This window comes from Lates calcarifer, linkage group LG17 (genome assembly GCF_001640805.2).
Source record: "Lates calcarifer isolate ASB-BC8 linkage group LG17, TLL_Latcal_v3, whole genome shotgun sequence".
Taxonomy (NCBI): domain Eukaryota; kingdom Metazoa; phylum Chordata; class Actinopteri; family Centropomidae; genus Lates; species Lates calcarifer.
Genome location: NC_066849.1, coordinates 13,389,353 through 13,415,554, shown reverse-complemented (window position 1 = coordinate 13,415,554; position 26,202 = coordinate 13,389,353). Strand labels below are relative to the sequence as shown.

General features: G+C 41.7%; 2 protein-coding genes across 10 annotated transcripts in view; both read right to left on the bottom strand.

The window, feature by feature from the left end:
* Nucleotides 1–14,247: 14,247 nt before the first annotated feature.
* use1 (unconventional SNARE in the ER 1 homolog (S. cerevisiae)) lies at nt 14,248–20,021 on the bottom strand. The gene is made up of 8 exons (XM_018673275.2): nt 19,871–20,021; nt 18,434–18,483; nt 18,109–18,187; nt 17,799–17,951; nt 17,619–17,634; nt 17,451–17,481; nt 17,020–17,182; nt 14,248–16,216 (listed from the first exon to the last, which is right to left on the bottom strand). Exons 1-8 carry the CDS (start codon nt 19,967–19,969, stop codon nt 16,034–16,036), a joined length of 774 nt encoding a protein of 257 aa, XP_018528791.1. The 5' UTR covers nt 19,970–20,021; the 3' UTR covers nt 14,248–16,033.
* A 1,444-nt stretch (nt 20,022–21,465) lies between these two features.
* Nucleotides 21,466–26,202, bottom strand: part of LOC108881337 (unconventional myosin-IXb) — a 54,038-nt gene continuing 49,301 nt past the window's right edge. For 4 of the 9 annotated variants that reach the window (XM_018673277.2, XM_051077117.1, XM_051077116.1 and 1 more), the window contains 8 exons: nt 25,970–26,098; nt 25,615–25,720; nt 25,371–25,502; nt 25,102–25,225; nt 24,861–24,911; nt 24,011–24,126; nt 23,776–23,915; nt 21,466–23,290 (listed from right to left, as the gene is read on the bottom strand). In XM_018673277.2, coding sequence (XP_018528793.1) covers nt 22,734–23,290; nt 23,776–23,915; nt 24,011–24,126; nt 24,861–24,911; nt 25,102–25,225; nt 25,371–25,502; nt 25,615–25,720; nt 25,970–26,098 — 1,355 coding nt within the window. In that variant the 3' untranslated portion in view covers nt 21,466–22,733. Of the gene's footprint in view, nt 23,291–23,598; nt 23,654–23,763; nt 23,916–24,010; nt 24,127–24,860; nt 24,912–25,101; nt 25,226–25,370; nt 25,503–25,614; nt 25,721–25,969; nt 26,099–26,202 lie in introns of all 9 variants that reach the window. The other 5 variants (XM_018673279.2, XR_007814878.1, XM_018673283.2 and 2 more) reach the window with 5 other exon arrangements.

The window sequence follows — 26,202 nt, the reverse complement described above, 5'->3', positions numbered from 1 at the left end:
TATCAGCCTCATCAACCAAGGAACACTCAGGAGATAGATAACAGCTCCTTGGAGAGCAGCAGCATTCATTAGCACAGTTGGCATTCAACATGCACGGACAAGTAAATGAATTACAAGTGTACATATTTGCATTTCCTCCTCCTGCCTCACAACATACACTTTTGCAACATTAACTCCTGCTACATATTACAGCTGTTTTTCTCTCTACTTTTCCTTTCTCTCCTACACACACACACACACACACACTGCAGAAGCAGAGGGCAAAACAAACTCCACTTCCCTCTCTCTGCAGTCGTCTCTGCTGTGCCCTGTAAATGGAGGGATTAATATGTTTGAATGAGGAGAGTGTCTTTCCTTTGTTAGTGTGGAAGGCTTAGTAATTAGCTGCCTGGGGAACCAGGAAGCAGGAGCCTCCGTTCAGGCCTCTGTGTATGTGCTGTATGCATGAGGGCATCTTGTGTGTGTGTGTGTGTGTGTGTGTGTGTGTGTGTGTGTGCGTGTGTGTGAAAGATAGAGTATGTCCACCGAGGAGAAGTTCTGGATTATCCTCCTCAAATGGCTCCCTGTGTTGGTAGATTTACACTTATAGCACTTGCTGTTCCTGCACTTCAGGCCCCGTAGAATGCAGCTGAGACACACAGACAAGACAACAGGCTCTTCCTCTCACCGTCTCTCAATCACATAAGCGCAGTGAAATCACATGTATTGTCATTTGAGTGAGAGATCAACACACCTACTCCTCTAACGCAGAGGCGCTGCACATCATTCGCCTTATGTAACAAAAAATTCTGCATGCATGTGATGCAGGAAAAGGGAGTTTACAAACAGGATATACATTATCTGTGACAAAAGGAAGTTATGTATTTTGGTACATCTGCAGAAAATATCTGCATCAAATCAATGAGTTTTCTCTGTGTCTTTCATAAGCAGCTGAGGTTCAGATGTAACCTGCATTCAAAACACAGCACTGTATTACTACACTCATACTGCAGCAGGTCTGTGATGTGGAACAGGATCTGCTCTTCTTCCTGTACAGCTGCAGTACATTTTGTAACTTTTATTTAAAATCTTCATCATCATCTTCGCTGTCATCATCATCAAGGTTGAATAAATAGCTGTTATACATAAAATGATAATTGATAAGAGCTCCAATCTGAATGTAAGCATTAGTAATGTTTATGTTCAGTTTTTATTGTATATAGACTTAGACATAGACTTGACTTTATTGATCCCTTTAGGATGACTCCCTCAGGGAAATTAAACAAAATTATTATATATACTTATTCTACATAGTAATATAGTAACATATCATAGACACATATCTCTGCACTGTTTAGTCATTGCTTGTAATTTGTAACATTGTAATCAGTATATTTATGCTTTGCATTTCCATGTGTTTAAGTCTAGCCTATGGATTTTATGACACTTGACACACTTTTTTTTTTTTTTTTGCACTAGTGTTGTGTCTGGCATCTGAATTCACTCTATAGGACTGCTAACATCAGTCTACTATGGCCCACGCTAAAATAAATCAATAACTCTCTCGAAGTTTGGTTCAGTTTGGTTCAGTCAGTCAGTCATGCAAAACTAATGATATTCCTATCACCTTCCGCTGTGCTGTCTTTTGTGTGCTAAAATGCAAAACTAAGATGTTGGACATGGTAAACATTATACTTGCCAAAAATCAGCTTGTTAGCATTGTCATTGCAAGCATGTTAGCATGCAGCATTTAGTTCAAAGCACCACTGTGCCCAAGTAAAGCCTCACAGAACTGTTTGCATCTTATCTACACAGACAGTTCTCTATGTGTATGTTTATTTCACTGTATATATTGAGCATCTTGGGCGAAGACATTTCCTTCAAGATGAGTGAGTTTCTCTTTCCTTGAATGGGCTGAACTGGTCCCTGATGATCCAGGTGAGGTGGAGGAACAGCTCACCTGTCTCCATGTAGAATAGTTTATCTGAAATAGGATGAGTGAGGGAGATGAAGAGAGCTGCTGACTATGACAGTAGATGTCAGACTAAGCCAGTGATGAGGAAGGCTAAAGCTTTTGGAAAGAACACCGCAGCCAGCTCAACACTGTGATTATGTGCCCTATGATGTGTTCAGTGATCCGATAAGTCTCACACACAAACCACACAACTCATGCTGATAATCCACGATGATAACTGCTGCCTTTCAGGTCATCAGATTGATCCACGGAGCTTCAGTATGTCTGCACTCTCTGTCTGTCTCTGTCCGATCAGCCACTAATGAAAATGCGCCATCTAAAAAAACAGCTTGATATGCATTGCAGGGGATTTATGAATCACAGAGTACATTCTGTGTATCAACCGGCCTTCCAGACAATGAGTCTCTTACTGTACACAGCTTACTGCTCCCTGTCAGATTCAGACACAAGTCATGCATACACATGTTTCAATAGAGGTGAACTGTATCTGCATTTGCTGTTCCCCATCCACATTCATTCTCCTCATGGCTTAAGATTTAGTGAACTTATAACATGAATTCTTTGAACCTGTGGTGTTTTGACTTGTAACAATAGGTTGAATGAATGAACTACTGGTAGTTCATTAAATGTAAAGTTTTTAAATACACTAAACCAAACTAGCCAATTAGCAGACTCCCCCAGCATGGATTGGTTGAAAGTTAAGGTTCTCAACTTGTATTTTTTGACTTATTCTTCTTACTCTTTTTTTTTTTTTTTTTACAGTGCATCAATCCACATTATGATCAGGCAACGTCTGACACTTTAAGTCCATTTAGTTCTTGTTTGACTTTTACCTTCACTTTAGTACTATTACTAATAGTGAAGTATTTTTTTCCTTCAGATATTGCCACTAAAGTGTTTTGTGTGTGTGTGTGTGTGTGTGTGTGTGTGTATGTGTGTGTCTTTGTGTGTGTCAAACAGGAAGCTGCTGATGGTAAGAGGCTGTTAGACATAGTTATCTATGTTTTGAAGTGAAGTAGTTACAGTAAACGTGACAAAAGTCACATTGGAAAACATGACCTTGTTCCAACATCCTATTTCTATATGTCACGCTGACCAAGTGGATTCTTTAACCACTCTGAAGATAAAGTAAGATGTATAGCAGTTTATTTTCTAAAGGAAAGGTTTCCTCCCTGAGAGACAACTCTATCTCTGTCACAATGTCCTGAACTATATAGGACCCTTTAGTAAACTCAGCCTCCACCCATGTTGTACTCCATTATGTACGTCCCTGTGTCCTCACCCCTGGCTTGTGTGCAAGACACTTAACCCTGGGTCACACACACATCACGGGGAGCCCTGTTTTCCCACACATGGACCACAACACACTTATCTATGAACAGATTAGACTGTTAAGGTCACTTCTTGCGCCCACTCCTCTTTTTCCGTGTGCAAACTCTCATCACCTGCTCTTTTCCTTCACACTTTCAAGACTAAACCCACTTCTACACTCTTCCTCTCCCTATTTTTGCTCCCTCCTCTTTTCTATTTTCCCCTTTCCCTTTTGGTTCAGGAGGCCACATGCAGGGCTAAAGGATTAGTTTCATCACTGATAAGGAACCGGGGAGGAGCGCTGCACAGCGAGCTTGAACCTAAATGCCCTTCCTGAGAGGATGTGTCAGTGACAGCTTTATCCACATATTGTCAGAGTGACAGTAAGAGCAACACATCCAGAGAGAGGCCCAGTAAATACATAGGACAGTCAAGGTCAGGCCAATGTCACAAGTCCCTGAGCAGCGCAAGCTCAGGGGGAAAAGGTGTGTTGTCTTCAGGAAGATAGTGTGTGCTGCACAACATCAAAGTACGGCTGTTGTGCTTCCCCTCACACTGGGAATATGGAGACAATGTTGTTTTGTTGCCTCCTTTCGCACGTTAACATGTTACACATGCGTGCACACGTGCAAATGGTTCAGTTCTTAGAAACATGGAGAAGGTTCAGAAGGAGCGGCGGCTGACAGTCATTCCTATCTATGTGCTGATTGAAAGAGAACTCATTACCAATATATACTCATTTGACAACAAAATTTACATGACAAATGTACTGTGACAAGTAAGAGATACAAGAGCAAGGGACTAGAGAGTTACATCTAGTTGAGGTATGTAGTTTTCTCCCTGCTTGTCCAGTTTAGTAAGATGCTCTTCTTGACAGAAGTTAAATTTGATGCAAAAGGTGCTGGAAGCATCAAAAAGTACAAGATGATAGAAAAAGATCTCTGCACACTTAGATCCATGCAGTGTTTTCAATTCATTCAAAATGTTACTCTTATTGTCTGTAGACAGTTGGACAAGAAGGACTGGGACACTTAATAATGATACTACCACTACTACTAATAATAATAATCATTTTAGCATGCTGGAAAAAAAGTCTGTCTTATGGTAAAAAGTCTTCAAGACTCAACATTCAACGTTTAGTTTGTCAGTTTTAAGATCTCTTCACCAGCTTTGATTTATGATTAAATCATCACATCAGGCCAAAATGTGCAGAGACATTTTTTTCAAACACGAATGTTTGAAATTTTCCAGAAATATTTGTCAGTATGCTGAAAAGCAGAACATCTGTAACACCGTGTCACTTATTTCAACAAAAACTTAGTTTAATACGTTTAATAAGTTCACTTGTGTAGCAAAATATGATTTTAGGACTCTGATGATGATGAAGCTCTGATGATTGACCAAATGATTTGTCAAGATGACGATTAACTTGGTGGCCATTATTCTTTCCAATGATAATATTGGCAAATTTATCACTTAGTGTTTATTGAAATTTACTGCAGATGCAGTCGTATCATTCCATAAAATACGACATTTATAGTTAGTGATTGGGAAAACTTTTCCTTAACTGCATGTGAAATCAGTGACAGGGCAACTTGTGAGTGCAGATCAGAGCAGGGATAAAAATTCCCAGGATTCCAGTGACATCTGACAATGACCCTGTGTGTCCTCCCTGAGGATTTAAATATCCATCAAAGCACAGCGTATCCAAATGATTTAATGAGTGATGAGAAAAGAGTGTGTGTTCTTCACAAAAAAACATTTCATCTGCCATGAACCTTCATGTGTTGAGATTTTCTCTGCGTGAGCTAGACTCTATTTGCAGAAATTAGTCACATTTTCAAAGTGGACAAATTTCTCACGACAGAACCGATATATACACAGTGTATGTTGCTGGATATGCAGATTAAATTTCGAATTCCTACTCCGCTTATCAACCATCTCAGATTCAATCATGCAGTTTCTGCCAGCTTTTCAAACAATAACTTGAGTGTAATGTGGAAAGGGTTTCTGGTACAAACATTTGAATCATAGTGTACATAGACCACACTCCACTGACAAAGTAAACATTTATTGGACACATATTGCGCATTAAGCATGCACCAGCAGTTTAATAGCCACTGGTGTTTTCCTGACCTCTGAGCTGAGCAGGAAATTGTTTGGAAATGTGTGGATTAAACCTTGTATCTTAAAAAATCTAAACACGCAGTGGGAATGTATTTGCTCTCAACAACCTATAAATAATGTACAGCAAAGACAACGTGTGTGTGTGTGTGGGGGGGGGAGTAAATAACAAAGATGTTTTCTTTTAAAATATATTGACAGAAATAAACAGGAGAGGCTCATGGAGGTCAAAGTGCACAGCGTATTTTCTCTCCGGCGCAGGGATCGACCGGGGCCGAGTAAGAGAAAGGGGAAACACTTAATTACTTCCTGAGCGAGGCACGGTTGTGGGATAAGCGCAGCAGCATTGTATTAGTGTTTACAGAGGAAACAGACCCGGCCACACACCACCCATCCTGGACGTTGCAAACACCACATTCAAGGTGAGAACTACTTCTTCTGAGAGGATCAAAGACAGATTGCAGCATTCATGACACCATCAATTACAGGGGAACAAGAGACTAACTGCTACTTTTGATAGAAAGCTGGCCCAGCTTCTGCAAAACTGCCCCCCACCACCACCACCACCACATGAACCATCTCTTCCTCAAAGAAAATTAGACATAACAGGGTTGCCAAACAAACTGCCACAGTCCTTGATTAGTTTCCTCCTCTGTCTGCCTTTTACTATTGTTATTGACCCGATGGAATGAAGTCTAAGTACTGGCCCCAAGCTCTTGACAGTTGTTTGACAGAGAGGTTTGAGTGTGTATGTGTGTGTGTGTTCAGACATCAAGGCTTTAACTATTCACTCTTCCAAAGTCCTATTTCCATCCGCAGGCCCCCAAGGCATGCTACTTCAACATCCTGCAACTCAGAGCTGACGGACAGCGCTGCACTGTGACACCCCCACCCGCCCCACCCCTCTGCACGCTGAGGATGGGTGGGATGTGTTGTGTCTTGAAACTTCCCAGAATGACAATAATAATAATTTAAAAGAAACTGTTTTGTTTATGTTCTCACAAGGAGAGGGACGGGGAAGTTGGGGATCAGGGAAGTAAGATGAGTGTAAAAGTTCAGCAAGAGGTCTGGGAGTCAACAAACAAACTGTGGCTTTGGGCTTACGCAAGCCGGAATTATTGAAATGTAGTGTCATTTACTTGACAGAGTGCAAGTGTGTGTGTGTGTGTGTGTGTGTGTGTGTTTGTTGATTGCATGCCTGAAAGAGGCCGGCTGTGTGAGAGTACAGTGTGTCTGGTCACTATAAATAACCCAAGTTTGAAAACATGAGAGAGAGAGAGAGAGAGAGAGGGGGGAAAAAAGCACAAATTAGGACATAAATATTCACTGTGTGTGCAAAAATAACCAAACCCATCAGGCATGCAGGCTAAGATTAGATAGGCGATGATTGGGAACATGTTGTAACTGTATCAGCGAGACATGTCCTCGCATTTCGTACATTTATTGACACTTGTCACGGACTCTTGTATCGTGTTGTTCAGTTATTTCTGCAACATTTTTTTCTGTTGCAGAATGATTGGGAAATGTTCTTCTTTGTCACAAAACAAATGCAAACTTTCAGAAACTTTGCAGATCTTCTAAAAAAATATGACAAAATCTGATGGGTTTTGTAGATGGAGATGTTTGGCCATAATGACAGGAAGCATGTTTGGAAGAATAAAGGTGAGATCAGTGCACCTACTGTCAAGCATGGTGGAGGTAGTATCATGCTCTGGGGAGGCTGTTTAGCCACCTGTGGAGTCAGTGCATGAAGAAGTATAGTATTACCCAGAATTCCTCAGGACAACATTTAAACCATCAGCTATAAAGTTAAATCTTGGACGACCTTAAAAACACATCAAAAGTGGATCTGGGGCGGTTAAATAAAGCTGAAATTCATTTTTTGTTGTGGTCAGACTTCAACAAACTTCCAGACTTGGTTTTGTTCTGACTCAAGGTGAAAAGGTACATACATATATTTCTGTCTCATTAGATCTAAAAACAGGGGGAAAAAAAGCCACAGAAAAAAGTACAATCTCAGCACTGCTGTCACACACATGTCCTTTCACAAGTATGTTTAAGTGACATGGGACGAACGCAGCTGTACTCTTCAGCCCTCCTCAGCCTTGTGTCTTCTTTCACGTTCAGCCGTATGGATTTCCTATGTTCGGAGTTGTCTGGTTGATAAGGGCCGTTGGCGTATTTGAACATCCCTGAACTCTGATCAATAGCTCTGCTGGTGTTCTTCCACTGCCCTATCACCTGCCTGGCGCTCAGACAACAGGAAGATCAGAGCTTTAACTCGCTAGGATTGATCGCAGACAAGCAATGAACACAAGCTGAACATGACGGGATGGAGAATGGAGAGATTTGAGAGTGACAGGAGCAGAGTTTGTCTTATAAACAAAGGAAAGCAAAGAAGACAATGAAAAACTCCACAGTAATAAAAAAAATCCTATGGCCACAGCACAGTTATTGTCTGTTTCCTATACAGTCTTGCATGGAAAGGTTTCAGCTGAGAGTTGTTTGAGCTACTGAATAAAGAAGCACATTACAACTGCAGGTCAAGGCTTCTCACAACCTTCTCCCTGCTCCTGTGATGTTTTATTCAGCTGTTACGTTTCTCTACTTGTTGCGATGCAGTGTGAGATAGATCGAGGCAGAGAAGGCGAGAAAGGGGAGAGAGCGAAAAGGGTGTAGGGAAAGGTGAACAGGTAAAACCGGGAGAGGAGGGAGATACAGGTAAATAACAGATAAGCTGAGGAGATGTTGGTTGGAGAGGTGAGGGAGAGAGACATATCAGTTATTGCTGCAGCAACAGCAGTCAAGGCCAGAGCGACATTTACAGAGAGGTGCCATTTGTACGCCACCCCCACTCCCACCCACCCACCAGGGCAACAATACTCCCCAGTGGATGGCAGGGGCCTCCCCACAGCAGGACAATGCACCCACCACACCACAAAAACTGCTCAGCAGTGTCTTGAGGAACACGACAAAGAGCCCAAAGTGTTGACCAGGCCTCCAAACTCCCCAGCTCCTAATCTGATCCAGCATCTGTGGGATGCACTGCAACAAGCCACATCTATGGAGGCCTCACCCCGCAGCCCACAGGACCCAAAGGATCTGCATGCCCCGATGGGTCAGAGATGTTTTGGCAGCATGAGGGGGCCTTACACAATATTAGACATTAGACATCCACTACTGATATGTTGCTAGGTCACTGTGTGAATCATTCTTTATATGTCAGTGGTTTCCAGTAATACAGTTATACAGGTATATTTCCATTGTGCTGCAGGTACAGTTCAACCCTCAACAGAAATCAGTGTAAAAGCTTAACATCTGCACAGCATCCTGTACTGTAAATCAAACATCCTCTCCCTGCAGGAGCAGAGAGGCTGTTCATTCATTTATGAATGATTTTGTATTGCACCAAAGCCTGGTGCTGTGAACCCAGGATTTAGCCTGTAACGCAAAAACATCCACTCTGTTTTCCCACTTATTGAATTCTTGTCTTGCTGGTTTCCAGTAGCTCACAAACATGAGTAGACCCCATAGTTTTAAGAATTGTCTTTTCCCGTCTTCTCCTCTGAGACACGTTGTCATTTAACAAGGCAGAAGAAGCAGACAAAAAAAATGAATCAATAGTCAAGTACAAAGAGCTGGCCTTGGTCTGACAACCAAACAAGCAGCATCAGTATTGATCTGTAATATCTTGGAATATATTGGGATATGATGGACTGGAGAGAAGAGTGAGCGAGTGAGGAATCTCTGTTACTGGAATCAGAACATTCAGTGTCTGAGCTGCAATTTCTCAAAGGCAGTGCTGAGAAAGTCAAATGTTGCTGAAAACCTTGAGGAAGGATTTTGCCAAAATGTAGCACTTTTGTATTTGCAATTAATCACGGACCATCTGCGTGGCCTTGACATACCAAGTCAGTGGACAAAACATGTGACGAAGGACGCTGAAGTTATCCTTGAAAGAAACCTTGGTCTCGAACAGCTCAACCAAGGATTCAGAGCTTTTATCAACATAGTTTTACACACACACACACACACACACACACACAATGAGAAGAATTTGGTTATTTTCATGTTGAACTCAAAAGCAGTTTCATTTGTTTTTGGCTTGAATCAGTTTCAGTGTTTTGTTCATTTACATTTTTTTATTTAAAAAAAACAACAACATGGATATCAAGGTCAAGTGGGAAACGAGAAAATCTGGTAGATGAAAGTGAAAAAACATATAAGATATTATGCACACACACACACACACACACATCTAATCTGTTACCCTGAGGAGCCTCCCTTGTTCCAGGAAGGACTCTCCACCTGCTGTGGCAGCTTGGGGCCTCCTGGGGGAAAACGCTGAGGGGCCCAGGAGAGGTGCGTCTGGTTCCAACATATCACTTTTGTTAAACAGCATATTATTCCTGGGATGTGAACCCCCTCACCCCACCTCCACCTTCACCTCCCACCCCACACTGAGGACACATCCCAGTCTTGGCCCCAGCCTCAGGCCCAGAGCCTCAACTGCCAGGCCCTGCTCCTGCTTCACACCGTCTCCAGTCCTTGACAGTTTTTACCCTCAAGGTTTCCTCCCTGTCTGAGCCCAAGGCTCAGTCTACTCAGAGAAAAACAAGTGCTGTATCCAAGCCACCTGCGACTTCTTACCCCCTGCCCCAAATTTAGTTTAAAGGAATAGTTCAACACTCTGATAAATACATGTATTTGTTCATCTAAACAACAGGTTGAGGCCCATGGAGGTAAAATTATCCAACAAAAGCAAATATTAGAGAGAAATCCTAAAAAATGAATACAAATGTATGTAACAGAACTGAACACCTGTACACCTGCTTACTCAGCCAATTGCGTGTCAGCAGTACAGTGCTTAAAATCATGCAGACAGAGGTCAGGAGCTTCAGCTAATGTTCACATCAAACACGAGAATGAGAGAAAAAATGTTATCTCTGTGACTTTGTTTAACCCATAGAAAAACGTAAGCGTGAAAATAAAAATAAGCCGTTTCATGAGGTGTTTTGTGCTGAAATATTCCTCCTGGATCTGTTTGCCTTTTAATTGGTCCTGATTGGCGTCTAACCCCCAGTATGAGTGTCATTTTATACTTTGTTTCGGTACAGATTAAACAAACAAGATAACGTGTTCATTTCTGAGCCTTGGCTGTGCTGGTAAGTGTATTTTGCTGAGCTGAGCTAACAGTTTCCCCCAATTTTAACTCTTTGTGCTAAGCTAAGTGGTTGTTGCTACACATTTACTGTACAGACATGAGATATGGTATCAATATTCTCATAAAACTCCTGGCAAGAAAGCTAATAAACACATTGCAGAACCAGCAAACTGCTGCGGTCCTTCCTCAGTTCTGCCCGCTGGGCGATCCTGTATTACTAAAAGGTGAAGGAGCAAAGAACCAAGAAATTAAGCCTCTCAGCAGCAGCACTACCTGGACTCTATACATCAAAGACTGAGCAGAAACCAGCAGGGAGGGGTTTTTTTTTTGTCCTTCCTTCCACTGGGGGACTCTTTCAGCGCTGCACTGCTTGACAAATAGGCTGGAAGGCTCAGTGCATTAACCCACATGTTGACACTTAGCCGGGAACATGGAGTAATAGAGGGGAGACGGGGGAGCTGTGGGGGAATGACATGCGGCCCAGGTCTTTGCTGCGCAATAAACATACATGCGTACACAGGAGAAAGCACACAGGCATGTACAGACACACACCAAACACACAGCTGAGGATGTACTGTTGTGTCTGCTAGATTAATAATGTTCTCAAATGAACCTAGATCCTCAGCCGTCAGAGATGGTGTGAGAGAAAGTAGTCCTCCTCTGTGCTTCAGCTACTTCAACAATCCACCGTGTGTGTGAGAGTTTGGAGAGGAACCCTCATTAGGGTGTTGAGACTGAGGAAGAGCCACAGACACAACACAACCACACAGATACAAAAACCACAGACACGATGAGGTGGGTCCTGTTGAGGGAAACTGTAACGGCAAAATGAAAACAGAGAAACTTCCACAACACCTGCGTAGACGAGAGAGATCGGGAGATCGAGATCAACGGCGGCACAGCCCACATCAGGAGGCACAGGCTCCAAAGAAAAAAAGCTCACTGTTTAAAGCAACATTTACCTCTGCAGCAGTTCCTTTTTTGAGCTATAAAGATGAATAAACATTAACTGCACCGAACTGGCTTGGAATATGTCAAGTTTTTGTCAGTGATAGAACGATAAAAACCTGAACTTGTGTCCACCAACCTCGATCAAGATGTCGACAGGAGTTCCATGCCCAACTGCAGAAAAATTGGAAACTAAGCGCTAACAACTGGAAAATTAAACCATAAAAACCAAACAATCAATAAAAACTTCCAGGGAGTTTATTGACTCAGGGAGATTCAGCTGTAAAATGTATAAATTCTCAGCAGTTGCAGAGCATGCCTCTGTGGCAAAGGACTGAAAAAAAAGGAAGCAGATCAGTTCTCTTTTCCATGAATTGGGAGTATGCGTGTGTAAGATAGTGACTCACTTTATAAGCTTAATAAGTGTAGACTTTTACGCTCCCATTAGGTCATTAACATTACAGCACATTCAAAACTTTGGCAGCGAGAAAAAAAGGAGAAAAAAGAGAGAGAAAAGCCCTCTTTACCCTTTTGCTCCCTCAAGGAAGTAGATGGAAAAAAAGAAAAAAGAGAATGAAAGAAAAATCTCCTTCATCTCTGTAGGCAACCCAAATCCTCACTGTAGCTGCAGCCAAAAACTAAATTAAAAAGACTGGAGTGTTGGGGTGTTTAACAGGCGCAACGCTGCACTGAGTGGGGATGGAAGTTCTCTCATGCTTAACAATTTGTTCCTCTGTTCTCTGCTGTTTACAAGGATCAAACCAATTAAAAGCACACTAGGATACACACACCAGCTCACATATCAGTGGTACAGCACCAGATAATTAATCTTTGTTTCCCAACTGTTTTCCTCCTAAATGATCAGCCTTTGATTCATTTATCACGGTCACAACACAGAGTGTAAGTTAAAGGTCTGACGGCAGCTTGATGTTTTCTGGGAGAATCGTCGTACAGCGTCTTATCTCAAAGATACTTTGAGATACTTTCATGGTTGGATAATACAGTATTTAGTCAGAGCCAACCAAGCAGAAAACAGGCAGGAAAATTCTGACTGAAGTGGAAAAATTTCACAAATTTTGACATAAAACATGTCTGAATATGTCTGTACGTATTCATATGTTTATGTATGCTGTAATGCAGCCTTTATTTTGTCCGGATTTTGTCGTCTGTCTATACAGAATCTGTTTGCGTCTCTTACGGCATAATATTTTGTAAAATCTGACTAAAGACAGCCAGCTGTTTCAATGGCAGAAATATCTAACAAAAGCTAGATTTACAAGCAAATTTATGGGACCAATGATGCAACTAATGGTTTATTAATGATCAATAAATCATTTTCCAATGCTTAGTAGATCAGTACTGAGCCTTTTAAAAGAATAAAAGTTAGCTGCCAGGTTGTGAAAAATCCAACTAGCTAGAGTTTATCCTTTCTATTTAGTAATAATAATCAATTCATAAATGCTGATGGAGCTGTTCATCATGAATCCCACTGTTTCCAGTTTGTGTCTGACATCACATCCTGTCGTCTCTCCACTTTTTCTAATAACAATATTTTTTTTTTAGTCCAGATGATCTGAAGCTAATTCCAGATAATGAGTTGTTCTTATTTAAAAATTATACCTGGCTTATATATTTATAAAGCATGAATAGATTTATCAACTAAACAGTGTTAGAGGAAATACTGAGATCTAAGTACAAGTATCAATACCACTCACAATATAAAAATGCTCAATTGTCCTGCATTAGCAGTGAAATATACTTGGAGTGCCAAAAGTAGTCACTAGATGAAATAGTGGCCTGTCAGAGTGGTATATGTTATATCATCGGATTATTATTACTGATGTATTACTGTGTAACAAACAATGTAATGCAGTAGTTGGTGTTGAATGTTAGAAACTTTGACCTATAACGATGCATCACAGAGTAATTAGTAACTGCATGTTAAATATATGTAGCAGAGCTGAAGAATAAAGTAACAGCCACATGTTACAACTTATGGCCCTCCATAAAGGGTGTCTTATTAGAAAATGGTACCAAACTGATGGAGCTAAATTTACAATAACACAACTTCACACACAGTGTCATACTCTGTTCAGATCGTCCTGTGGGAAAAGTCTTCAGGAAGGAACCCGTTCAGGTTTACTGGGTCAGAAGTTGAAAGTGGCATTAATGAGCTTCACAGAGAAGTATTTGCTGAATATAGGAACTCGTACTTAACACATCCCAGACTCTGTGGAGTATATGTGGGAAACTGAAAAACAAATGGATAACAGTCTCCTTCAGTTAATGGGATAATACAACCATAATGAACATGAGAAACCGCACAGCTGATGAAGTCATGTACTGCAGTTTCAGTTCAAAAGCAGAGCTGCAGCCTCAGCGAGCAGATCACACAGCCAGAGCATTAGCAAAGGCCTGAGAATGGAGGCGCAAACAGCTGTGATTAAACTGAGGGATGATGATCCTCCGCAGTGACACAACCTCATTTGGTCTCCTGGTGGCCTGCATACCTCGGCTTCCAGCGGGCAAAATACCCCCCAGGGATCCTAAAATACACGATGGGGGCCAGGCCGAAGCCCAGCCAGCCAGGCATGAGGCGGGGCGGGGAGAGAGAGAGAGAGAGAGAGAGAGAGAGAGAGAGAGAGAGAGAGAGAGAGAGAGGAAGGGCCAGGGGCAGAGCTGCAAGCCTGGGCAAGCCAGTGAGCTCCACAGGCCTCAGACAACAGTCAGACTGACAACACGGGAGGAATGTTAACCTGCGAGTACCTCCTTTAGTGAGTTTGCTGAAAAATACACAGTCAGTTAAATCGCTGACACACGACTGTTATCAGAATAAACTAGGGAGGAACCAAAGCTGACGAATGCACAGATTACCCAGAGTCACATATGGTCACCATGTGCTTTTTTTTTTCTCTTTTGTGGCCAACTGCCTTTATTTAGCCATACTTCAATCCTCAGATCACTTCTAAATGAGTAGTGGGGTTAATTTAAGATTCATGGCTCGATCAGGCCATCAGGGTCATGGAGGTGCATTACGGGCTCGTATTGTAAGAGCACAACTGGCACCTAGTGGCCGCGTGAAGTCACTGCATCGTCAGTTATTCATACAAAGACAAAAGGGAGCAGTTTGGTATTTTCAGTTTATGGGGAAAGGTCATAAGCAGCTCCCACAACACACACACACACACACAGTACTCACAGTTATTATTCAGTCAAACACAATTAAAGGAAATTGAATCATTTTCTCTGGAATCAGTTTACTTTGTTGTGATCGTATACACACACGCGCGTGCACACACATACGACTCCAGCTAAAAATGATATGAGAATGTTTATCGGGTCATTTTATGAGAACGAAATCTGAACTTCATCAACATCAGCAGCCTCGGCAGTCATCATCAACTACAACACATATCATCACCTGACGTACATTTATGGAATCAGACTCTTAACCAGTGAACAGGACTGATGAGACTGAAAATATGCAGAGTGATGAAATAAATCAAACAGCTTGAAGATCCAAAAATCAAAATGATGCCTGAAATCTGTTTTGTAATTTGTAATAACGTTTAATTTTAGGGAAACAACTAGCTACACCCCCCTATTTAACATTCATATGCATTATATAAACATTTCACATATGGTTTACAACACACTATGATGTAGCTGTAAACAGATACTAGATTTTATTCAACAACTATAAGTCTTCCTGTGGTCAGCCATAAGTGGAGGGGAATGTATAAACAGATAATGACAGTGTCAGGAAGCACAGCTGTAATAAAGAAAAATATGTCGTCATATGATTGTTAAGAAATCCTGCACATTAATAAACTACAACTACATTATATTCATAGTGTGTTATAAACCATTTATCAAACATATATACAGTGCCTATAGATGATAAACAGGGAGGTTAAAGTGTTACCATATGAGCCGCAGCTATTTAGAATTCAGAGTCTTTTGGACTGATGTAGTTGAAACAGTGTTGAAATTGTGGGCGACGTGCAGTGGATGGAGGACGGTTCATAAACTCTCTTTGCTAAACGCATGGTGGACAGTAACGTTCTACAAAAACACGACTCTGACTTCAGTCCCACTAAGTGAGAAAGTGCATACATGTGTTGAATGGCTGGCAGCCTACCTGATGAGGGAGTAAAATAATTAAGGCTCAGTCCCCTGCGGTCTAGGGTGTTAAGACTATGTTGCTGCTCCCAAAGGCCCTCGGCGTAGCTCTCTACCTCGATTCGTGTTCTGTCCTGTTTCTAAAAAAGATGAATACTGATGCTTCAAAACAACTTTTCTGCATTTTTTTCACCGCTCTTTCATCAGAGCCCCGTTCAGAGGAAGAAATTTCAGCTTCAAAAGTGCAAACTTGCTCAGCCTGCTAGACTGAGTTGTTTTGGTTCTGACCACTACTGATCTGTATCACACGTACAGACATGCTGTGTAGATCTATGGAGGCCTATGTAGCTACTGCTCTTGTAAACACGGGAGGATGTGGGACTAAAGAGTTCGGGGACCGTGCACGGTCATCATCTGAGTCGGGGGAAGATTCTGATGAAGAGGATCATGCTGATGAAGGTGAAGGAGACCAGGATGAGCATCAGCCACAGCAGCCAGTTCACAGACTTCTTGGTGTGCTGCTCTAGTCGCTCCGACTCGGTCTTCAGCTTCTCAAAATTCAGGTCAGCCTGGCGCATGGACTGGCTCAGGGTCTGGGAAATGTCAGGATAAATATTCAGCAGTCAGAGCCGCGAGTCGGTTCAGTGAAAGGAATAATACCTCACAGATTAGTTCACAGGCTGGTTGTGAATATTTTTTGTCTTATACTGCCCACTTGTGGACAGAATCAGCTGATACATGTGGCATCAGGAGGAAAAATTGTTTGTGGAGCAGAAACATAAAATGAAACCTAATATAGTCCTCCAATAACAAACATTAAACACATTCAAAGATCTGAAATGTAACAACATTTGCAAAACCTCAACATCTCTCGGTCTGTTCATGTAGAAACTGGGCAATAAACCAAAAACATACAATATTACAGAGTAATCGACAGAACCTAACTTAGCATATTTTTATATGTTCAGTAAAGGCTTCGCCAGGTGCTTTTAAAATCTGTCTCTTTAAAAACACCCATTCGTCATCCAGTCACATGTTTCTCCCTCATCTTGTCTTAATAATTAACAGTCACCTGCAACTTTTAAACACAACATCTTTGTCTTTTCTTGAATTTTGTCCACTCTGACTAACACACACACTGTCCATCAAACAAAAGCATAACAATGCCAAAGGCAAGTCTGAAATGAAACCTGTTCTTGTCTCTGTTAAACCTGAGCCTATAAATGAAACAGCACAGAAACAGACAGGGTGACGTGACACAAACAAACTGTTTGTTTAGTTTGTATTTTTGTCTGCTGTCATTTATTCTTGGCAGGTAAATATTTAATTACATTTTTTTAACAGCCCTATAAATCCAATATGACTGAAGTGTGGTGTACTGTGAATACTGTGATACCTGGTTGTCCTGTTTGATGATGTTCTGAGCTGCCATAGTGTTGTTCTTCAGATTTCGGGCCAGGTTGAGCATGTCCTCAGCCAGTTTCTCCTGCAGGTTGTGGTGATGCTGCAGGACGGCGTCCAGCTCCGCGGCGGACTGACGCTCGTCTAGAGGAAGACCCCTGCATGCGACAGGACGTTCTTAATAACATTTTTATTCTACTCGAGACACGCAGTTGAGTTCAGTGAGAAAATAAGTTAGAAAACCCATTTGTAAGAGGATTTGAGTGTGTGAATAGTGACACAGTGCAAGCTACAGTGTCCTGACTGAATCTGTGTTCATACATGTAACACACAGCTGTGAATGAACATTACACACTGATGTAGCAATAAACAGACATGTATTTATCATGAGTTCTTATTGATGAGGAGTAATATTCAAAGCTTTACCTTCTGTTTCGCAAGTCTGTCTCTGATGTGCCTGTCGACAGGGAGGGTTAAAGAGATTTAACTCTTAAAAAAAAAAAAAAACACATTTCCAGATTTCTACTGTGTTAAAAAATACTATAACTCCCATCCCTCAGTAAAGATACTGAACCCAAGCAAAATTATTCTTACCTTTGCCTGACAAAATCTGTAACGACACAAAACAGGAGCATTTATGAGTTAAACAGAATGTTTTTCTACCAAACCCCAAAGAGTTTTTAAGATGGAGAGTCCAGCCCTTGTAGTTATTTATCTATAAATATGTCCTAACAGTGGCTTCAGGTGTTATGAAAACTTGTGCGCGCATCCTACCGTGCCAAGCAGCTCGTTCCTCATCTCTCCTGTACACCGGGCCTTCGTCTGCATGTGAACAGTTTTAGTGGCAGGCATCCTCTCATTGGCTATTGTGGGTGTTCGCCCAGGGGCGAGGAACTGATTGGCTAAAGCTTTTTCTGTTGGTGAAGACTACGAACAAGAACAAAAATGATGTGGGATCAGAAAACTGAACTACTGACTAAGGCACTCCTATAAATATTAAGAGTAACAATAACATCCCCAGTACATAATGTGGAAAATATAAACAATTTTAAAGGCAATAAATCTGTAAAATACTGCCACTGACCAGTTTCTCTGCCTCTAGGAGTCCTTTCAGAAAATCTACTTTTCTTGTGTATTCAGTCAGAACTTCTGGTGTGGGTTTGCTGGATGAAGACACATTTTATTCAACAGTATTCTTACATCTCTTTAAAAAAAAATCATGATGTGGTCATGAACAAAAAACACTGGAAAACATATTCAACAGCGCTTGAGTGAGACGTGAATGCATCAGAAGCTTTGTGGTTTACGATTGTTGAAAATCCATAGTTACCTTTGCATACGTGACTCAAGGTCACTGCAAACATTTGACAACAGTACTGATAAATACATTAACACAGAAGAGATGTTACCTTGGGTTTTTCCTGAGAGCCACCAACATCTCCTCCAGGGCACCGACATACTAGAGAGGACAAAGCAGAAACAGTGACTGTACACATTTTTGTGGTGATAGATATCTTAAATAGCTGCTGACAGTCTAAAACAGACATGAACTTGAGCAGCTTTAGTGTAGCCGTCTTAAATAAAACAATACTAGAGCTGCACTGAAAATCTAAGCACATCCATCTTAATGTTAGTCCTCTCTATGAACTGCCTCAAAATAATTTGCCACCTCATGCAGTGTTTTGCCAAGAGATGAAGCGAGTAGCTGTTATGAACATCAGTATAGTACATTTAACTAAAACTGGTAAACTAGATAAAACTGTGGGCGGACTCTTGTTGCTGACCAATTAAGGCAATTATATACACTCAGTTGCCAGTTTATCAGGTTTGAGTTTAACACAACCCTACCATAAGTGAACCCTTATGAAGGTTCCTGACAGTTTAGAAATGGGTTTGTATCAACAGCTGCAAAGAAAATTAACCAGCAACTATAAAATGTCATTTTTTAAAAACAAAGACGCCAAACATTTGCTGGTCTCAGCTCCTTAAATGTCAGGACTAAGAAGCTTTTCTTTTTCATATATAATTCACACACCCATTCATGCATGGTGCATTGACTGAATCTCTTTGGGGTGTTAAACTTTGAGTTGGTCAGACTAAACAGTTGAAGATAATACATGCAATACAGTGTGACAGCTACTTTTCTCACTTGTCTGTGGGCATTTCATGGCCAAAATAATTAAACCACGAAAATAATCAGCAGATTAGTGAATAATGAAGATAGTTGAAAGTTGCAGCCGTAGTTAAATCGACTTTATGGTCATGTTAAAGGGTGTAGTCTGTGGTGCTGTTGAGTAACAGTGTTTACAATAGTTTGTTCTCCTCATTAATATGAATACCTGTAACATCAGTAGACCAAATATTAGCAACAACTCACAATGCACCACAATATAATTTAACTGTGTCCATGGTTTAGTGCATCACTGTATTCTTTTTGCCTTAATCAGTGTCACCTGTACTTCAATGACTTTAATATAATGTATATGGGTGTATATGTGTGAATTTCTGGACAATATTTAAATGTCGCTGTCTGTAGCTCTGGTGAACCGTGAAGGACTGTCCTGAACAGCAACACGACGTTATTCTTCTTCACTCACACAGAAAACTAACTTAGCAAGGTTAACAGACAACCTACAATTCAGCTGTACCATATTTAAATGTTATTCTCTCTCTTTTTTTTAAATGTGAAACATGAGCTCGTCGTATTTTTCCTCAGTGGCGACGTGGCTATCAAACAGCTGCGGCTAACAACAACAGCTACAGTCATGCTAACTTTAGCACTTTATGAAGGTCAGAGAAAAACAGCGCTGAACGGTCAGATTTCCTCCATGTTTGTGTCTCCTCACCTTCTCTAACCTCCACTCCGTCTCCCCTCGTTTCTCCGAAGCGATAGATTCACAGCGAGACAATAGTCTGATAAAATTTATTTCCAATCTGGAAGCCATGTTTGAAGCCGACACACCGTCGCAGCAGGATGACGTCAAGGACCTCCCATAGCATCATTCATTCAAAAACGGACAATGAAACTGTGGACTCATGTCCACACCTACAGCCTTATTTGTGATATATAATCAGCTTTACACATCTATATGTATAAGCCAGTTTTTAATCCACAAAATTTTATTTGCAGAAGACAAATAAAGTGTGACACAAACAAATTAAGTTTGTTTGGTGCCCACGTTGGTGTATTCATGGCCGGATTAACCTCCTAAGGGGCCCCAGGGGGCAACAACAAGAGTTGGGCCCCTGCTAACCCCCACCATACACTACAGTTTCATTTTCCCTGCAAATCAACCAGTGCCTTCTGTTCAAAAAAATAATTTTAATTAATTTTAATCTTCTTGTTAATTAAGTGTGGAATTTACTAACTTTCAATCAAAGATCTAATAATGACTTTCTTTCTGTTTGCGTATGTGGACACTACGGTAATAAAAAAACTTTTTATGATCCATGACACAACCTCTTACCTTCAAATCTCCATTTTAATACCCCAAGAAAAGACCAGAAAACATTTTCATTATTAACCATACCTGTTTGTCCTTGAGGTTCTCAGTGATATGATCCTTCCCAGAATTTCTGCAATTGTTTTCAAAGCAAATTTAGTTTCCCTTGTGAAATGTGCCACATAGAGAAGCTTTCATTGGCTTGTCTTTAATCCAGGTTCACTTTACATCAAACAATATTCTGATTGTCCACATTTTCATAAAGCTCTGGATTGAATCAAACACATTCACCTGCCAAAGATAATGAGACAACAGACTGGTTGTTCCATGTAGACTGTAAGACTCTTTTACCTGTTGAAACACCACTCTGTACTTACCTTTGAGATGACCTCAGGTTTATCAGCAGCTTCACTGGAAACAGGCACCAAATTCACTCGGTCAGCAAAACCTAATTTCAGGTCAGAGTTAATATAATTAATATAAAACTAGCTGGATTTATTACACATAGCTATAAGGAGACTAAAACAATAAGGTTTTACCAGAGTCTGAATGTGAGAGTTGGTGGTTTAAGATTTTCAATACATCAGCAAAGACTTCAGATCAATAAAAGTAAAATAAAAGACATGGTTTGAGTTACTATGCACAAATTATTATTTGTGTGACAGGTTTTTCTAAAATATGTGTAACCTGTGTGAAGGTGAAAACTTACACATATGGTGAATTGATTTGTGTATATATCCTTACTTTTTATTACTAGTCAAAATATTGATGTGAATGGTCTAAGTGCACTGGTTACCCCTGTCAGGAGGAGACTAATTTTTGGAGAGTTTGTCAATGGCCTCTCATGGTTCATAGCTATCATCAAAAAAGTGCATAACCTGAATATTCATCCCTTAATGAGTCGTGAACTTACCTTTCTTAACCATCCAGCGTATAAAAAGGTGTTATTTATCCAAACCAACACGAATGCGCCTGATCAAATCACACAGCAGCAGATGTTACAAGCATCACGTTCTGTATTGTCATGTTAATACTAATAACCATTACAGTTCACATCATTCAGTCCCATCCATACACTCTCTGTTACACATCCTCATAATCCAGACAGACTAACAGACATCATTCAGAACAGCAGTCAGAGAGAACATTAGTATTACATTTCACACAAAGTTGAAATGTGCTTCAGCAGAACCTGTTGGTTACGGGGACTGTCCACAGCTGAGTGAAGCCAAGTTCATTTTAGAATAGGGCAAGGTGAGTTCAAGGACTTTGAGCTTTAAAGACGTCGCGGCGTGGCTGTTGCATGCTGGCGGCCGGTGTTGTGTTTTTGTTGTTTCCAAAAAAAAAAAAAAAAAAAAAAAGAAAAAAGTGGCGTGAGAAAAGTGGCGTGTGCTGCTCCCATTTCCCTTCGCTGCATGACAGCCAACGACTTCCTATCTGGTGTTTGCTGCAGGTAAGAAGGTGGAAGGGGGAGGCGGACAGACCATTGCTGACTGTTGTGCTTGTTTAGGTCCTTGTTTCAAACATGTCCGTCTTGCGATCTGTCAAAAAACACAAAACTCCGAGGCAAAGGTACCCTCTCTTTATCCCACATAACCCTCCTACCCTCAGCAAGACAGTTCAATAATCATGACATGAGAAATGAGTTCCTTGTTCAAATTACTGTACATTATCAAGGCACTAGCTAACATTTCATAGAGTGTGTTTTGCTGATTAGGAGAACTAAGAAATGAAAAGTGCGACTGGAACCTTTATTATTTCCTTGAATTAACACAAATGTGTTTAAAACGAAAAACAGAATAAGCATAAAACAAAGTTCCATCATTATGAGGCTACAGAGAATTCAGCCTGTGTCCGAGCTGAATTCGCTAAGAGTAAGCCTAATATATCAAAATGATAGAAAAGGTGCTTGGCAACATCCTTGTCCAGTTATTTTTACTGTCATACTTATCAACAAGACTTTAAACACATCAGAAGTTCCTTGATTAGTTTCCCTCTGACAACAGCAACTGGAACAGCCTCCTGTGTCTGACATCGGTTCAGCTCTGTAGAGCCACTGTGGCAGCTGTACATCTCATGTTCCAGTAATTTCTCTTTCTCTGTGTCACTCTTGATTTGAATCCTCTCCTGACTTTCTACAATGCCATCACTGTCATCTGTGGCAACTCTGCATCCCGTTAACATTTATTTCCTTTTGTTAATAGAGGTTGTTGCCCTTAATCTTCCTCACCTCTTCACTCACACATCTTTTCTGTTCTGTCCCGTGTCAGACGTCTTCTTCCGCATAAGGTATGTCAGGGTCAGAAAAACGTCTCTGGCCCTTCGGAGCTCGTGCGTCGTGGTGCTGTTCCTGAGGGGAGCGAGTCACCAAGGAGATGGAGGAGGAGGAGGAGGAGGCGGAGGGAGGGCAGGAGGAGAAATGCAACAACAGGTCGCACTCGGGGCTGTCGATGTACAGGGACTGGGTGCTGTCTTTGCGGCGGCCCGGCTGCTCTCTTCTCCTGACCACGTTTTTGAAAGCTCGATTCATGGGAGGGGTGTAAGTCTGAGCCAGACTGGAGGCCGCGGACTGGGAAAGCACGCCCGGGGGGAGTTTAACCGTGTCCGGGATGACAGGGTTGCGGCGTTGCAGCAGATGCCGTAAAGAGGCGCTGGAGGATTCAGAGGTTGAAGAAGCGCAGCTGGACACGGAGGAGGTGGAGCTGGCGGGGGTGAGGTTTGACAGAGAGACGCGTCCAATGAGGATTTTAGGTCGCTGGGCCAGGTCGGGTGGTTTGGGTGGACAAACTGGCCTGAACCTTTTCAGCTGGAAGCCACCTCGTCCTGGAGGAGAGGGAGGAAAAAGTGGGAAAAATAAACGTGCGTTCCCTTCAAGATTCATACAGTAATCCTGAGAGAGTGAAGCCCAAGGGAAGATCATGCAACCATGTTATCTACCAAAAATTATGTTCAGTGAGGTGCAATTAGGCAAATATTTGATTTGACAGGGTGTGCCGAATGTCAGTCAATTCATCTGGATACAGTTTTTGAGCATGCCACACATGCATTTACATGCATACATGGGTGTGCAGACGTATGCACACAAACACACACACAAAACACACAAACAACACGGTTGCTGTTCCTCCAACCTGCTTTTGTTACAGAGCAGACGTCACCGCCCAAATCACCATCACTGGTCCAGACCTGCACCACAAAACACAGGAAGGGCCCAACCCAGCGGCCCCCGTGGTCTGGTCAGAAACCCACAGGTGAGTGAGAGAAACAGGTAGAAGGAAGGAGAGTCCAGACTGTACCTTAATACTGACCTTCTGGCTCTGAGCTATGAGCAGAGGAGCGCTGCTGCTCGTCCAAAAGACTCTCGGAGCTCAGCGAGGCTTCGGAGTCCAAGTTCTCCTGGTCCGAGCCGGGCTGCTCCATCTCCGGCAGCCGGCAGGCCAGATCCTCTCTGTAGGGGAGCGAGAGCGTCACAGAGGTGAGAGACTGGAGAGTGGCGCCACACCTCAGCAAATACACAAACAATAACGAAGAGGGCATCTTTACTTCTCCTGTTTGATGGACTTGATGCGCTCCACCAGGTTTTTCTCAGCCTCCGTGTCCGAGTCCAGAGGCTCGTTCTCAGGGACCACACTGAGGTCAGAGCTGACCTTCTCATGCACCTGTGGAAGACAGAACATCACACACTGATACATAACCCAACTCAACTTGAAAACATTACATCATTACACAAGAAATGGCTTTGTCCCAAATCTGAAACCAATTCCAATAGTTGTTAGTGAGAAGAGTGAGAAGAGCAGGGTGGATGGTGCCTGTGGGTTTCATGCATCTATACGGCACCTCTGAATAAATGCAGTGACAATAAAGAAGCTAATAAACAGTCAAAACAGCACTGGTGTGAGGGGTTTTTACAACGGCAAACACATCACCACAATCCAGACAGGTCTAACCACTCAACAGCCGACAAATACTATGACTTTCAGAGCTTTGTGGTCTCCTTTCAATTTAAAAAAAAGAAGAAGAAGAAGACAGGAAAACAATATGCATCATTATCATCAAGCTTTGTAAGTTAGGTCATTGTCTTCCAAAGACAACAATTACAACACCAACCCAGAACCATCTTGTCCCCTCATAGAGAGAACAAGAATGATGGCAAACAGCAAATCCTTCACATCGCAAGCAGGATATAAAACCGCAACATGCAATCCGCTACCAGTTAGTAAGGAAGAGTAAAAACTGTTATGGAAAGATGGGAAAAAATAAAAACAAAAATACAGCCAGAGCATCAAAAGTCACCCACATCTAACATGCCATGCACAGGTGCCGCTACATGGCACACTACGACACACTAGAGCTACTAGATCTACTGTTACCAGGAGAACTCAGTGATACATACCACCACTCCTTTGTAAGGAGCTGAGAACCTGAGAGGTAAATGCCAGTAGTGCTAAGGAGAGACAAGGAACATTGGCCACGTTACCCATGTAACTGAAGAACGACAGCTTCCGACACTGGAGGTCTTGTACGATTTAAATGATGTCAAACAATGACAGTGACTACTACATTGCCATGGGGTTCTGAGAGCACACTGAATCGAGCAAAGGCGATTCAGAGTGAGGCGGAGTTTTCTTCCTCACCGTGTTTTGTCTCTTGAGTTTGAGCTGGTTAACAGCCAGAGCCTCGGCGTACTCCAGCTGCTCGATCTCCTCCATCTTCTCATTGTAGCGTCTGATCTGCTCGTTGATGAGCATCTCTAAACACCTACAGAGAGGAGAGAACATGATGTCCGACAGCATGAGTACGTATGTTAATTTACAGCTGTTCACTTGTAATGCAAGGGGTGAACATAGTACAACACTAGAAAATAATAAACTAGAAAAGCAGATTTTGCTATTTCTGCTCTTACGTGGTCGTCTTGGCAACATCCTTCATGCTGAGCAGCGGGTCAGCGCTGTCTGGACAGCGCAGGATACATGGGGCAAAAACTATGGCTAATGAGTTAGGAGACATGCGGTTGTGAGCCTCGTCCTTACACACTCTGCAAGAGAATTTATTTGATATTAGCATTTGTTTAGCTGCATCTAGAACAATAATAAATACATGTAATGGCCTTATTAAAATATACAAGGCCAAAATGAAAGAATCTGTACCTGACAAGGTGAAAGACGAGTCTCTCCAAAGTGTTGAAGTTTGCTGTAGGAAGCTCCTCCAGCGTTTTGTATATGGCATGAAGCTGCTCCTGCTTCTCTGGTAGTTCTAGAGGAATAATTAATCATACCCCATAATTAATTATGAACATTAAGAGTCCTTTACATGTTAAAAATGTCTTTATTGTATTTTTAAATCAAGTGTGTCGAATTAAATGTCAAATGTTATTCTAAAATAACTTATAGCCACTAAAAACAAGTCATAAATAATATAAATTACAGCAGACTGAAAACAGAGGCCCAGCATCACAATTGTCTTTGTAAAATGCTGCCCCCTGGTGGGGAAGAGCTTCCTCACCAACTGCATGTAGGAAGTCATTGTAATGTGTGAAGGTCATGAGTGGGTCTGGCAGCTCCCTCAACCACTGTTTGACCAGGCCCGTCACTGTGTGGATGGGGTAGTCTTCAAGGCAGACCTGGTGTGGATCTAAACACATCAACAAGTGTCACATCAACAGAAGAATCAATTAAAGAGCCAATGACAGAGTTTTTACCTGCATGTTTGTTTTTTAATAAAAAGGCTGACGTTGC

Excerpts from the sequence above, each read along its gene's own strand:
- use1 (XM_018673275.2), bottom strand. The coding sequence starts at position 19,969 with ATGGCTTCCAGATTGGAAATAAATTTTATCAGACTATTGTCTCGCTGT. Across the intron at positions 18,188-18,433 it reads GCTCTCAGGAAAAACCCAAG|CAAACCCACACCAGAAGTTC; the intron begins GTAACATCTCTT and ends GTCTTCATCCAG. Across the intron at positions 17,952-18,108 it reads TCCTAGAGGCAGAGAAACTG|TCTTCACCAACAGAAAAAGC; the intron begins GTCAGTGGCAGT and ends TCTTGTTCGTAG.